Source organism: Eumetopias jubatus, unplaced genomic scaffold (assembly GCF_037043125.1).
Source record: "Eumetopias jubatus isolate StellerSeaLion01/CBP00866 unplaced genomic scaffold, mEumJub1_p1.0 scaffold_11, whole genome shotgun sequence".
Taxonomy (NCBI): Eukaryota; Metazoa; Chordata; class Mammalia; order Carnivora; family Otariidae; genus Eumetopias; species Eumetopias jubatus.
The window spans coordinates 66,642,091-66,655,790 of NW_028274817.1; the positions used below are offsets into that span (position 1 = coordinate 66,642,091).

General features: G+C 37.0%; 1 protein-coding gene across 4 annotated transcripts in view; it reads left to right on the plus strand.

Moving 5' to 3' along the window:
* ABCB7 (ATP binding cassette subfamily B member 7) overlaps window positions 1-13,700 on the plus strand; it is a 161,851-nt gene that overhangs the window by 135,637 nt on the left and 12,514 nt on the right. For 2 of the 4 annotated variants that reach the window (XM_028101441.2, XM_088028728.1), the window contains exon 15: window positions 539-646. In XM_028101441.2, coding sequence (XP_027957242.1) covers window positions 539-646 — 108 coding nt within the window. Of the gene's footprint in view, window positions 1-538; window positions 647-2,584; window positions 3,279-7,054; window positions 7,496-13,700 lie in introns of those variants that run through there. The other 2 variants (XM_028101442.2, XM_088028729.1) reach the window with 2 other exon arrangements.

The following is a 13,700-nucleotide window of genomic DNA, read 5'->3' on the forward strand; positions in this document are numbered from 1 at the left end:
CTGATATCATTGGATTCATCATTATTGTTTGTTTATTTCTAAGTATAGAAATATCTACCTCTCCGAGTCTTTCTAATTTAAAGAAATGTTGCCTATCTAAAAGATAAATTTTTCCATGATAATGTCATATTTGCCTTCCCTTTTTGATCAGTTTTCTCCTCTTAGTAATTACTAGATTAGGTCGAATATGATTGTGATATAAAGTTTATATAATAAAAAATTCAGGGGCGCCTGGGTGGCTCAGCCATTAAGCATCTGCCTCCGGCTCAGGTCATGATCCTGGGGTCCTGGGATTGAGCCCTGCATCAGGCTCCCTGCTCCGTGGGAAGCCTGCTTCTCCCTCTCCCACTCCTCCTGCTTGTGTTCTCTCTCTCTTGCTGTCTCTCTCTCTCTGTTAAATAAATAAATAAAATCCTGAAAAAATAATAAATAAAAAATTCATTGGCATTTTATATGTTCCTTTAAGAAATGTATGATTATTTTAATTTGCATTTACCTAATAGATCTTTTTTTCCTACTCTTCTTGTCAAACTTGCAGACTATTCTTAGTGCAATGAAGGATGCAGTGAAACACAGAACTTCTATTTTCATTGCACACAGATTGTCAACAGTGGTTGATGCAGACGAAATCATTGTCTTGGATCAGGTAAGAGATTTAACTTTAAAGTTTAGTATGTGGGGGATTTTGGGGAAGATGGCAGAATAGGAGGATCCTGAGCTCACCTGGTCCCACAGACACATCTAGATAATCACATCAGTGCAAATAACACAAGAACACCCTGGCAGAACAGACTTTGCAGTTTATTGCAGACGGGAGGCCACATTGAAAAGGGTAGGAGGGACAGACACAGTTTGGAACCAAAATCCCACCGAGATTAACCATGAATGGAAGGAACACCATAAGCATGGAAAAGGGAGAGGAGCAGACCCCACACCAGGCACCTTAGGTGGCGGGGGGAAACTACACTGGAAAGAGAAGTCCCCAAAATATTAGGCTTTCAGAAGTCATGGGGCTTAACTTTCTGAGTTTTTACAGTCAGTGGAACATAATGCCAGGTGCTTTAAAAATCATCTGGCTTAGCTGTGAGAGGCCCACAGGGCAATCAGAAATTGAGTCTTGGCCTTAAAGAGCCAGCAAAACCAAAAAAAAAAAAACCTACCAAGATGGCATAGAAGCAGCAGTTTGAAAAGTGCCTGGTGTACACATGAAGGACATTTATTTACTAATCTCAGAATGTGTGCTGGAGGGGCAGAGATCTTTAGGAGATTTCTCTAAGAACAGAAGAGTTAGTGGGCATCCATTTCTCTGCCCCCACCCCCAGCCTAGATAGCTAGACAGTTGCAGGAATCAGCAGGAACACTCTTCCACCTATCTTGCCAACACAACGTACACCACATCCTGCATTCTGGGGGATCTGCCCCACTTAGCAAGCATCCCTTCAAAGCAGTTCCTGCTAAGACACACTACAAGCAGCCCCGGCAGGGACCTGTACCACTCCAAAGTGACTCCTGTCCTGGGGAGACAGGAGAGGAGAAGATAACCACATACAGCAGTGCAACTGCGGCAATAGCAGACAGACTGGGCAGGCATCTGGTCTGACTCTTAGCCCCACCCACCATCAAAAGCCTGTCAGGAAAAGGCAGGAAGAGCACCCTGAAGGTTGATGCTACTGCAGCCCTAACAGATGGACTGGGGCCAGGCATCTGGTTTGACTACAGGCCCCGCCCACCAATGAAAGCCTCTCAGGGGGCAACAGAGGGAGAGCACCCTGCAATTTGATATGACTGCAGCCCAGGCAAAAGGACTGAGAATAGGCATCTGGTTTGGCTGCTCACACTACTGAATTATAAGCCCACAGTGGCCCCAGACTCTTCCCCTAACAGCACAGGGACCAAACCCTGCCTGGTACACCCAGAACATGAAAAGTGGACCATTACATCTAATGACTGAAGGCATGACAGCTTAGCTGCACCAGTAGGGTACACACAACTCACTAGATGATGCACCTGAAGTTCCTGGTTCTGGTGAACAGTGGACATTATGCTACAGGACACCACAGGACCTCTTCTTCATAAGGCCACTACTCTCAAGATCAGGAGACTTAGCAGAATTTCCTAATACATAGAAACAAACACAAAGAGGCAAAATTAGGAGACAGATGAATATGTCCCAGATGAGAGAATGGGACAAAAGTAAAGCAACAGAACTAATTGAAACAGAGATAAACAATATGCCTGATAAAGAATTCAAATTAATGGTCATAAAGATACTCACTGGACTAGACAGAAGAGTGGAGAATTTCAATGAACCTTTAATAAAGAGATAGAAAATATAAAAAAGAAGCAATGAGAGATGAAGAACTTAATGACTGAAATTAAAAATACACTAGGTGGGGGCACCTGGGTGGCTCAGTCAGTTAAGCATCTGCCATCAGCTCAGGTCATGATCCCTGGGATCGAGCCCCACATTGGGCTTCCTGCTCAATGAAGAGCCTGCTTCTCCCTCTCCCTCTGCTGCTGTCCCTGATTGTGTGCTCTCTCTCTCTCTCTCTCTCTCTCTGTGTCAAATAAATAAAATCTTAAGAAAAAACTACACTAGAGGGAATCAGTGGCAATTAGAGGAGACAGAAGAATGGATCAGTGAGCTAGAAGACAGAGTAATGAAAAGCAATCAAGCTGAACAGCAAGAAGAATAAAGAATAATAAAAAATGAGAATAGATTAAGGGAACCCAGGAACATCATTAAGGATTATAACATTCACATTATAGCAATCCCAGAAGGAGGAGAGAGAAGGGTGCAGAAAATTTGTTTGAAGAAATAATAGCTGAAAACTTCCCTAACTTGCGGAAGGAAACAGACATCCAGATTCTGGAGGCACACAGAACTCACAACAAAATCAACCCAAGGAGGTCCACACCAAGACACATAATAACTAAATGGCAAAAAGTAGTGATAAAGAGAGAATGTTAAAAGCATCAAGAGAAAAGAAAACAGTTACATACAAGGAAAACCCCTTAAGGCTTTCACCTGATTTTTCAGCAGAAACTTCGTAGGCCAGACAGGGGTGGCATGGTATATTCAGACTACTAACAGAAAAATAACCTGTAACCAAGAATACTCTACACAGTAAGGCTATCTTCAGAATATAAAGAGAGATAAAGAGTTTTCCAGGCAAATAAAAGTTCAAGGAATTCATCACCATTAAACCAGCCTTCAAGAAAAATTAAAGGGAAATCTTTGGAAAGAAAAGGCAATAATTAGGAGTAAGAAAATTATGAAAGGAAAAAATTTCACAGGTAAATGCAAACGTATAATAAAAATGGTGAATTAATCACTTATAAAACCAGTATGGAGGTTAAAGCAGAAAAACAAATTATATCTATAAAAGTAATCAAGAGATTCATAAAAAGATGTAAAGTATGATATACATAAAATGTGGGAGAAGTAAAATTTTACTACTTTAAAAATGACTTCAGGGGCACCTGTGTGGCTCAGTTGGTTAAGCGACTGCCTTAGGCTCAGGTCATGATCCTGGAGTCCTGGGATCGAGTCCCACATCGGGCTCCCTGCTCAGCGGGGAGTCTGCTTCTCCCTCTGACCTTCCCCCCTCTTCATGCTCTCTCTCTCTATCTCATTCTCTCTCAAATAAATAAATAAAATCTTAAAAAAATGACTTCAAACTTAACTGACCATCAACCTAACATAGACTGTTATATACATAAAATATTATATATGAACTTAATGGTAACCACAAAGCAAAAACCTGTGGTAGATACACAAAAAGTAAAGAGAACGTAATCCAAGCATAACACTGAAGAAAGCCATCAAATCACAAGGGAAAGGGGAAGATGGGAGGAAAGAAAAGAACTACAAAAACAACCATAAAACAAGTTACAAAATGGCAATAACTACATACCTATCATTAATTACTTTGACTGTCAATGGACTAAATGCTCCAATCAAAACATATAGGAGGAAAAAAACACATAGGATGACTGAATGGTTAAAAAATACAAGCGCCATCTAAGTGCTACCTACATGAGACTCAGTTCAGACCTAAAGACACATGGAGATTGAAAGGAAGGACACAAACATTTACCATGTAAGTAGAAGTGAAAAGAAAGCCAGGAGAGCAATACTTCTATTGCACAAAACACGCATTAAAACAAATATTGTAATGAGACAAGGACGCTACATGATGATAAAGGGGAAAAGCCAGCAAGAAGATATAATAGTTGTAAATATTTGTGTACCCAACATGGGAGCACCCAAAAACATCATGTGTTAACAGACATAAAAGAAGAAATTAATACAATAATTGACTTTGACACCCCACTTACATCATCTATACAGAAAATAAAGTGACTTTGAATGACAAATTGGACCAGATGAAATTAACATATATATTCAGAACATTCTGTCAAAAAAACAGCAGTATACACTTATTTTTAAGTGCACACAGAGCATTCTCCAGACTAGATCTCATATTAGGGCACAAAACAAGTCTCTGAATTTAAGAAGATAAAACCACATCAAGCATCATTCCCAAACAAAAAGATATAAAACTAAAAATCAATTGTGAGAAAAATATGGAAAAAAACACAAACTCAACAAAGAATTAGAAGAAATCAAAAATACATGGAGACAAATGAAAATGAAAATAAAATGGTTCTAAGTCATTGAGATGCAGCAAAAAGTGTTCTAAGATGAAGATTATACCAATATAGGCCTATCTCATGAGAGAAAAATCTTGAATAAACAACCTAACCTTACACCTAAAGGGGCTAGAAAAGAAAGAACAACAACAAAAAAGCCCAAAGTCAGTAGAAGGAAGAAAATAATAAAGATTAGAGCAAAAATGAATGAAATAGGGACTAAAAAAACACAAAATAGAATAGATCAGTGAAACCAGGAGCTGATTGTTTGAAAAGACCAACAAAATTGATAAACCTTTAGCCAGACTTACCGAGAGAGAGAGGACTCAAATTCAGAAATGGAGAAGAAATAACAGCTGAGAACACTGAAATACAAAAGATGATAGGAGAATACTATGAAAAACTATGCCAACAATTTGGACAGCTAAAAGAAATGGATAAATTATAGAAATATATAACCTTCCAAAACGGAATCAGGACATAATAGAAAATTTGAACAAACCAATTACTAGAAATGATATTGAATCAGTAATCAAAAAACTCCCAACAAACAAAAGTCCAGGACCATATGGCTTCACAGGTGAATTCTGCCAAACATTTAAATAAAAGTTAATACCTATTCTTCTCAAACTATTCCAAGAAATAGATGAGGAAGGAAAGCTTCCAAATTCATTCTGTGAGGCCAGCATTACCCTGATACCAAAACCACATAAAGATATTACAAAAAAAGCAAACTACAGGCCACTATCTCTGATGAATATAGATACAAAAATCCTCAACAAAGTATTAGCCAACCGAATCCAACAATAAATTTAAAAAAATCATTCACCACAGTCACGTGGGATTTATTCCCAGGATGCAAGGGGGTGATTCAGTATTTGTAAATCAATTAATATAATAGGTCATATCAGTAAGAGAAAAGAACAAAACCGTATGTTATTCTCAATAGATGCAGGAAAATCATTTGCAAAGTACAGCGTCCATTCATGATAAAAATTTTCAACAAAGTAGGTTTGAAGCAAACATACTTCAACATCATCAGGCCATATACGGAAAACCCACAGCTCACATCATACTCAGTGGTGAAAAACAGCTTTTCCTCTTAACAGGAGCAAGACAAGAATGTCAACTTTCACTTTTATTTAATAGAGTACTAGGAATCCTAGCTGCAGCAATGAGACAAGAAAAAGAAATAAAAGGCATCCAAATTCATAAGGAAGAAGTAAAATTTTTCATAGAAATGAATCAGTAAAGTCACAGGTTACAAGATTAATGTACAGAAATCTACTGCATTTCTACACACTGATAATGAAGAAGCAGAAAGAGAAATTAAAACAATCTCGCTTACACTTGTACCAAAATTAATAAAATACTTCGGAATAAATTTAAGGAGATGAAAGTTCCATACCATGGAAACTATAAAATATTGATGAAAGAAATTGAAGATGACACAGATAGGTATTTCTTGTTCATGAATTAGAAGAATTAATATTGGTGAAGGGTCTATACTACCCAAAGCAATCTATACGGATTCAGTGTAATCCCTTTAAAATACCAACAACATGTTTCTCAGAACTGTAACAAATAATTTTAAAATTTGGATAGAACCGCAAAAGACCTCACATAGCCAAAGCAATCCAAAAAAGAAGAACAAAGCAGGATGTATCAGAATCCCTGATTTCAAGATATAAAGCTGTGGTAAGTATGGTACTGGCACAAAAATAGACACATAGATCAATGGAGGAGAATAGAGAGTCTAGAAAAGAACACACACTTATATGGTCTATTAATCTATGACAGAGGAGGCAAGAATATACAGTGAGGAAAGAGTCTGTTCAACAAATGGTGCTGGGAACACTGAACAGCTACATGCAAACGAATGAAACTAGATCACTTTCTTACACTATACACAAAAATAAACTTAAAATGGATTAAAGACCTAAATGTGAGACCTGAAACTGTAAAAATCCTAGAAGAAAACATAGGCAATAATTTCTTTGACATTGACTATAGAAACATATTTTTTTAGGTAAGTCTTTTCAGGCAAGGGAGAATAAGGCAAAATTAGACTGTTGTGAGTACACCAAATGGAAACGCTTTTGCATGACAGAAACCATCAACAGAACTACAAGGCAACCTATTGAATGGGAGAAGATATTTGTAAAATGATATATTTGATAAGGGCTTAATATCCAAAATATATGAAGAACTTACACTACTCAACACCCAAAAAAACAAATAATCTGATTTAAAAAAAATGGGCAGAGGACTTGAATATACATTTTTCCAGAGAAGCCATATAGATGGCCAACAAACACATGAAAAGATGCTCACCATAAGTAATCATGAGGGAAATGCAAATTAAAACCACAAAGAGATATCACTTTATACCTTTCAGAATGGCTAAAATGAAATACACAAGAAATAAGAAATGTTGATGATGATACAGAAAAAAAGGAACCCTCATGCACTGTTGCTGGGAATGTAAATTGGTGCAGCCACTGTGGAAAACAAACTGGAGGTTCTTCAAAAATTTGAAAATAGGTAATTCCACTACTGGGTATTTACCCAAAGAAAATGAAACTGCTAACTTGCAAAGATACATGCACGCCTATGTTTATTGCAGCATTATTTACAATAGCCAAGATATGGAAGCATCTCAAGTGTCCATCCATAGGTGAATGGATAAGGAAGAGTATTACCTGGCCATAAAAAAAATGAAATCTTGACATTTGCAGCAACATGCATGAACCTAGAGGGTATAATGATGAGTGATATCAGTCAGATACCATTTCACTCATGTGGAATTTAGGAAACAGTTCAAACGAACAAAGAAAAAGGGACACAAAAAGACCCTTTAAATACAGAGAACAAGTTGGTGGTTGTCAGAGGGGTGGTGTGTGGGGGAATGGATAGAGGATAAAGGAGAATAAGAGTACACTTCACTTGATGAGCACTGGGAAATTTATAGAATTGTTGAATAATTGTATTTTAAACCTGAAACTTTTACGAATCTAACACTGTATCTTAGTTGCAGTTCAATTAGAAAAAAGTTTAGTACGTGAAGAACATTGGAAATTGTCACAAACACAAACAACTTAAATATTGTTTCTAAAGAAAAATGCAGAATTTGTGTTCTTTAAATGAGATTGAATCCTGATAGGACTTCATTTTTACTTCCTTTTGATGGGAAAACAAAGGCATTTTTCTTCCAAGAAGAAATAAACTATTAACTCACTTCTCATTGAAGTATTAAAAGCAAACATATCAGGAAAGCCTTAAAGCCTCATACGAAAGAATCAGGTTTTAGAGAGTATATATATATATATATACACAAAAAATAATTTTTTGCATTCAGTTTTTTTGCTCTGTACAGAATCATTGTTCATTATTGTTTTTGTATTTTGTATTTTTATTTTTTCTAATATCTGCACATACCCTTGATGTCTAAAAGAAAATTACCATAAAATAGTCACTTGCAAACATGATTATTTTCATTTTTTTCCTGCTGGGGAAAGTAAGAAAATGGATAGCCTGCTTTATCCCTTCTGAGGGATTTACTGTAAGAGAGTACTATCTAATTGTTCTGATCAACTCAGAATACCACTATAGTGATTGGTAGATTTAAAAATTGTGATAATTTTCCTTTTCTCCATTCTTTGTAAGGATATATTTTCCCATATCCTAGTACTTGGTTATTTCTAATATTGTTCAGTTTTTCACCTTCCATTTAGCCTTTTCTATGATTATGTTTCCCTTCTAATAAATAAACCTTCAGTTCTTTATCATTTTGAAAGCCTGAATACTGGATGTTGAGAGAGAAAAAGCATTCCCATGTGCTTTCTATATTGAGTTATTGAGAGAGAATTTTTCACACCTCGTATAAAGTGGTGTGTATGTGTATGTATATATATATTTTATATACATACATATAGTTATATAGTCTTACCTGTGTGTACTTTAGCAACCTTAGATCTTTTTGTTGGTTTTTTCATAGTGCTTACATTCATTAGAAAATAAACTAATTGTTTTCAGTATGATTATATACCAGAATGCCTTAAATATGAAATGTTGTAAATATACTTTATTATCCAATTGATGTTCAAAAGAGGGCAGTTGTTGTGATAAGCACTGGGTGTTGTATGTACGTGATGAATCACTGAATTCTACACCAGAAACTAACATTATACTATGTGTTAACTAACTGGAATTTAAATAAAAACTTGGAGGAAAAAAATTAAAAAGACAGAATCTGAAATAAAATCTGCTCTTGGAGCTTTTTTACTAACCTTTCCATTGTATGCAGGCATGCAGATAGTCTTTTCTTATAAAATAGTAAAAGTACTTGAACAAGCTTGTGTGTTCTTGTCTCATGCCATGAGGTTGACAGTATCTACAGTTATATCACAACATTGCCACTTGAAGTTTGGATTATAATTGGAACTAATTTATTAATAATTATAGCACATGTATCTAAAATATCTTTATGTTTATAATTTGATAATTCTGTATTTGCTTGATTATGAAGATCAGAGGCTTTCCTTTTCTAGTGAAACTTATGTGATCTCATGTGTTCTGTCAGCAGTGCCTTGTAGTATTAATGTTACATCTACATAAGAAATAGAATTCTCAAGGTCCCTCCTTACCCCCACAACCTGGTGATTACTGCTCCCCAGCCTTGGCAAGAGGCTGTAGGTTGACTTCTCAGGAAATGGAGTCAAAGAGGCTCTAGACAGGAAACTATCAAGCACATGAACAAAGTTGGGGAAGATTAACTGGAAATCAAAACACACCAAAAAAGAAGACAATAGAGCCTCTTCTGCCACTGGCTCCAAGAACCTTGCTAACCATTTATTTATTTCTACTATCACCACTCCTTCCTTCATCAGGAGATAATTGAAGAATTCTCTGCAGAAAACACAAGTAGCCCCAGAAAAAAGATATTTGTATTTGGAGACCCCAGCAAAATGACCATGGATCCATATGATCATCCTTCAGTGAAACCCCACAGTTGAAAATCCCATTCCCATGCACGTAGAGTTTCCAGGCAGTTTTCTAATGCTCCATTATTAAGTGTCAGTGCATAATAAAGGAAGACCTCTTAAACAAGCAGAAAAAAAAGGAACTCAGTAGAAAATGTAGACAATGCAAAGAGCATAAGGCAACTTATATAATTAATATCACAGGTCATGGAAAATGAAGCATTTCTAAAATAAGGACAAATGCTGTTAAGAAAAAAGAGTAAAGGGAGTTTTATATGGCATGAGTTCCAGATACATTGTTAAATGAAAGAAAGAACAATTCACAACCTATTGTATGCTGCTGTTTGCAAGGAGGATGGGGAAAAACAGTAATATGTTATATTTACTTATTTTTGTAAAAAAGAAACTTAAGAGTTTGTACCTCTTAATCCACTTCATTTTGCCCATTCTCTCATCCACCTTCCCTCTGGCAACTACCAGTTTATTCTCTAATTAAGAGGTACAGACTTCCACTTACAAAATAAATAAGTCACGGAGATGAAAAGTACAGCGTAAGTAATATTGTCAGTAATATTATAATAATGCCTTATGGTGACAGATGATGACTACATTACCGTGACCAGCACTGAATAATGTATACAATCGTCTAATCACTATGTCATACACCTGAAAGTAATACAACATTGTATGTCAATTATATTTCAATAAAAAATTACAAAAAATTGTATTGTCCTAAATTGAGCTGGAAAGAATTTAATATTTGATGATTCACAGTCTTTCACTGGCTCAGAGGTATGATCATGTATATTAATTATTACAATACTAAGGCAATTCAGAACAGTGTTTAACAGTTTGATTAACATAAAATATACTAAAGCCTTTCATTTTTCTGTATCAATGCCAAATAAAAAGAACTATTAGCAAAAGAGAAAATAACAACAAACTCAGGAAGCATAAACTAGAAACTAAAGAAATTGACTGCTTGTGGAATGGGGATAGAAAGAAGTAGAAGAGATAGGAAAGGGAACATGACTTTCCTGTTTACACTTTTTTATATATGTATTTTTTTACTTTCAAGTTTTTAAATTCCACTTACCGTAGAGTGTGATATTAGTTTCAAGGATAGAATTTAGTGATTCATCACAGCACCCAGTGCTCATCACAAGTGCCCTTCTTAATACCCATCCCCCCACCCACCTCCCCTCCAACATCTCTCAGTTTGTTCTCTATAGTTAAGAGTCTGTTTTATGATTTGTCACTTCCCCCCCATGTTCATCTGTTTTCTATCTTAAATTCTACATGCAAGTGAAATCATATGGTATTTGTCTTTCTCTGACTGACTTATTTTGCTTAGCATAATACCCTCTACCTCCATCCACACCCTTGCAAATGGCAGGATTTCATTATTTTTGATGGCTAAGTAATATTCCAGTGTGTGTGTGTGTGTGTGTGTGCGCGCGCGTGTGTGCGTGTGTGCGTGTGTGTGTGTGTGCACACGCGCGCATGTGCAATGCCCATGTGCATACCACATCTTCATAATCCATTCATCAGTCAGTGGGCATTTGTACTCTTCTCATAGTTTGGCTGTTGTTGATACTGCTGCTTTAAACATCGGGGTGCATGTACACCTTTGAATCTGTATTTTTGTATCCTTTCAGTAAACACCTACAAGTGGAATTGCTGGAAGGTAGGATAGTTCTCTTTTTAACTTTTTGCAGAACCCTGCTACTGTTTTCCAGAATGGCTGAACCAGTTTGCATTCCCACCAACAGTGTAAGAGGCTTCCTTTTTCTCCACACCCTCGCCAGTGCCTTTTGTTTCTTGTGTTAATTATACCCATCCTGATAGGTGTGAGATGGTATATCACCATCGTTTTGATTTGTATTTCCCTTGTGGTGAGAGATGTTGAGCATCTTTTCATGCACCTGTTAGCCATCTGGACATCTTCTTTGGAAAAATGTCTGTTCACATCTTCTGCCCATTTTTTAACTGGATATTTGTTTCTTGGGTGTTGAATTTGTTAAGTTCTTTATAGATTTTGGATACATACCCCTTTATCAGGTATGTCATTTGCAAATACCTTCTCCCATTTTGGAGGTTGCCTTTTAGTCTTTTTTTTTTTAAGATTTTATTTATTTATTTTTGAAAGAGAGACAGTGAGAGAAGGATCACAAGCAGGTGGAGTGGGAGAGGGAGAAGCAGGCTTCCCGCCGAGCAGAGAGCCCAATGCGGGGCTCGATCCCAGGACCCTGGGATCATGACCTGAGCCGAAGGCAGATGCTTAACCGACTGAGCCACCCAGGCGCCCCTGCCTTTTAGTCTTGTCATTTGTTTCCTTCACTGTGCAGAAGCTTTTTATCTTGAAAAGTCCCAATAGTTTATTTATTTTTTAACATATAATGTATTATTTGTTTCAGGGGTACAGGTCTGTGATTCATCAGTCTTATATAATACAGTGCTCATTACAACACATACTCTCCCCAATGTCCATCACCCAATTACCCTATCCTGCTAACTTCTCTCCCCTCCAGCAAACTTCAGTTTGTATCCTAAGGTTAAGAGTCTCTTATGGTTTGTCTCCCTCTCTGGTTTCGTCTTGTTTTATTTTTTCTTCTCTTCCCCTATGATCCTCTGTTTTGTTTCTTAAAGTCCACATACCAGTGAGATCATATGATAATTGTCTTTCTCTGATTGACATATTTTGCTTAGCATAATACCCTGTAGTTCCATCCACGTCATTGCAAATGCCACGATTTCAATTTTTGATGGCTGAGAAATACTCCATTGTGTATATATATACCACACCGTCTTTATCCATTCATCTGTCAGTGGACATCTGGGCTCTTTCCATAGTTTGGCTATTGTGGATATTGCACCTATAAACATTGGGGTGCAGGTGCCCCTTCAAATCACTATGTTTGTGTCCTTTGGATAAATGCCTAGTTGTGCAATTCCTAGGTTGTAGGTAGCTCTATTTTCAACTTTCTGAGTAGCCTCCATACTGTGTTCCAGAGTGGCTGTACCAGCTTGCATTCCCACCAACAGTGTAGGAGGGTTCCCCTTTCTCCTCATCCTCGCCAACATCTGTCCTTTCCTGACTTGTTAATTTTAGCCAGTCTGACTAGTGTAAGGTTACGGTATCTCACTGTGGTTTTGATTTGTATTTTCCTGATGCCAAGTGATGCTGAGCACGTTTTCATGTGTCTGTTGGCCATTTGGATGTCTTCTTTGCCGAAATGTCTGTTCATGTCTTCTGCCCATTTCTTGATTGGAGTATTTGTTCTTTGGGTGTTGAGTTTGATAAATTCTTTATAGATTTTGGATAATAGCCCTTTATTGATATGTCATTTGCAAGTATCTTCTCCCATTCTGTTCATTGTCTTTTGGTTTTGTCACACTGTTCCCTTTGCTGTGCAAAAATTTTTTATCTTGATGAAGTCCCAATAGTTCATTTTTGCCCTTGTTTCCCTGGCCTTCAGCGATATTTCTAGGAAGAAGTTGCTGCGGCTGACGTCAAAGAGGTTGCTGTGTGTGTTCTCAAGGATTTTGATGGATTCCTGTCTCACATTTAAGTCTTTGATTCATTTTGAGTCTGTTTTTGTTTGTGGTGTAAGGAAATGGTCCAGTTTCATTCTTCTGCATGTGGCTGTCCAATTTTCCCAACACCATTTGTTGAAGAGACCGTCTTTTTTCCATTGGACATTCTTTCCTGCTTTGTCGAAGATCAGTTGACCATAGAGTTGAGGTTCCATTTCTGGGCTCTCTATTCTGTTCCATGGATCTATGTGTCTGTTTTTGTGCCAGTACCACACTGTCTTGATGATTACAGCTTGGTAATAGAGCTTGAAGTCCGGAATTGTGATGCCACCAGCTTTGCTATTCTTTTTCAACATTCCTCTGGCTATTCGGGGTCTTTTCTGGTTCTGTACAAATTTTAGGAATATTTCTTCCATTTCTTTGAAAAAAGTAGGTGGCATTTAGAAAGGGATTGCATTAAATGTGTAGATTGTTCTAGGTAGCATAGACATTTTCACAGTATTTGTTCTTCCAATCCATGAGCAT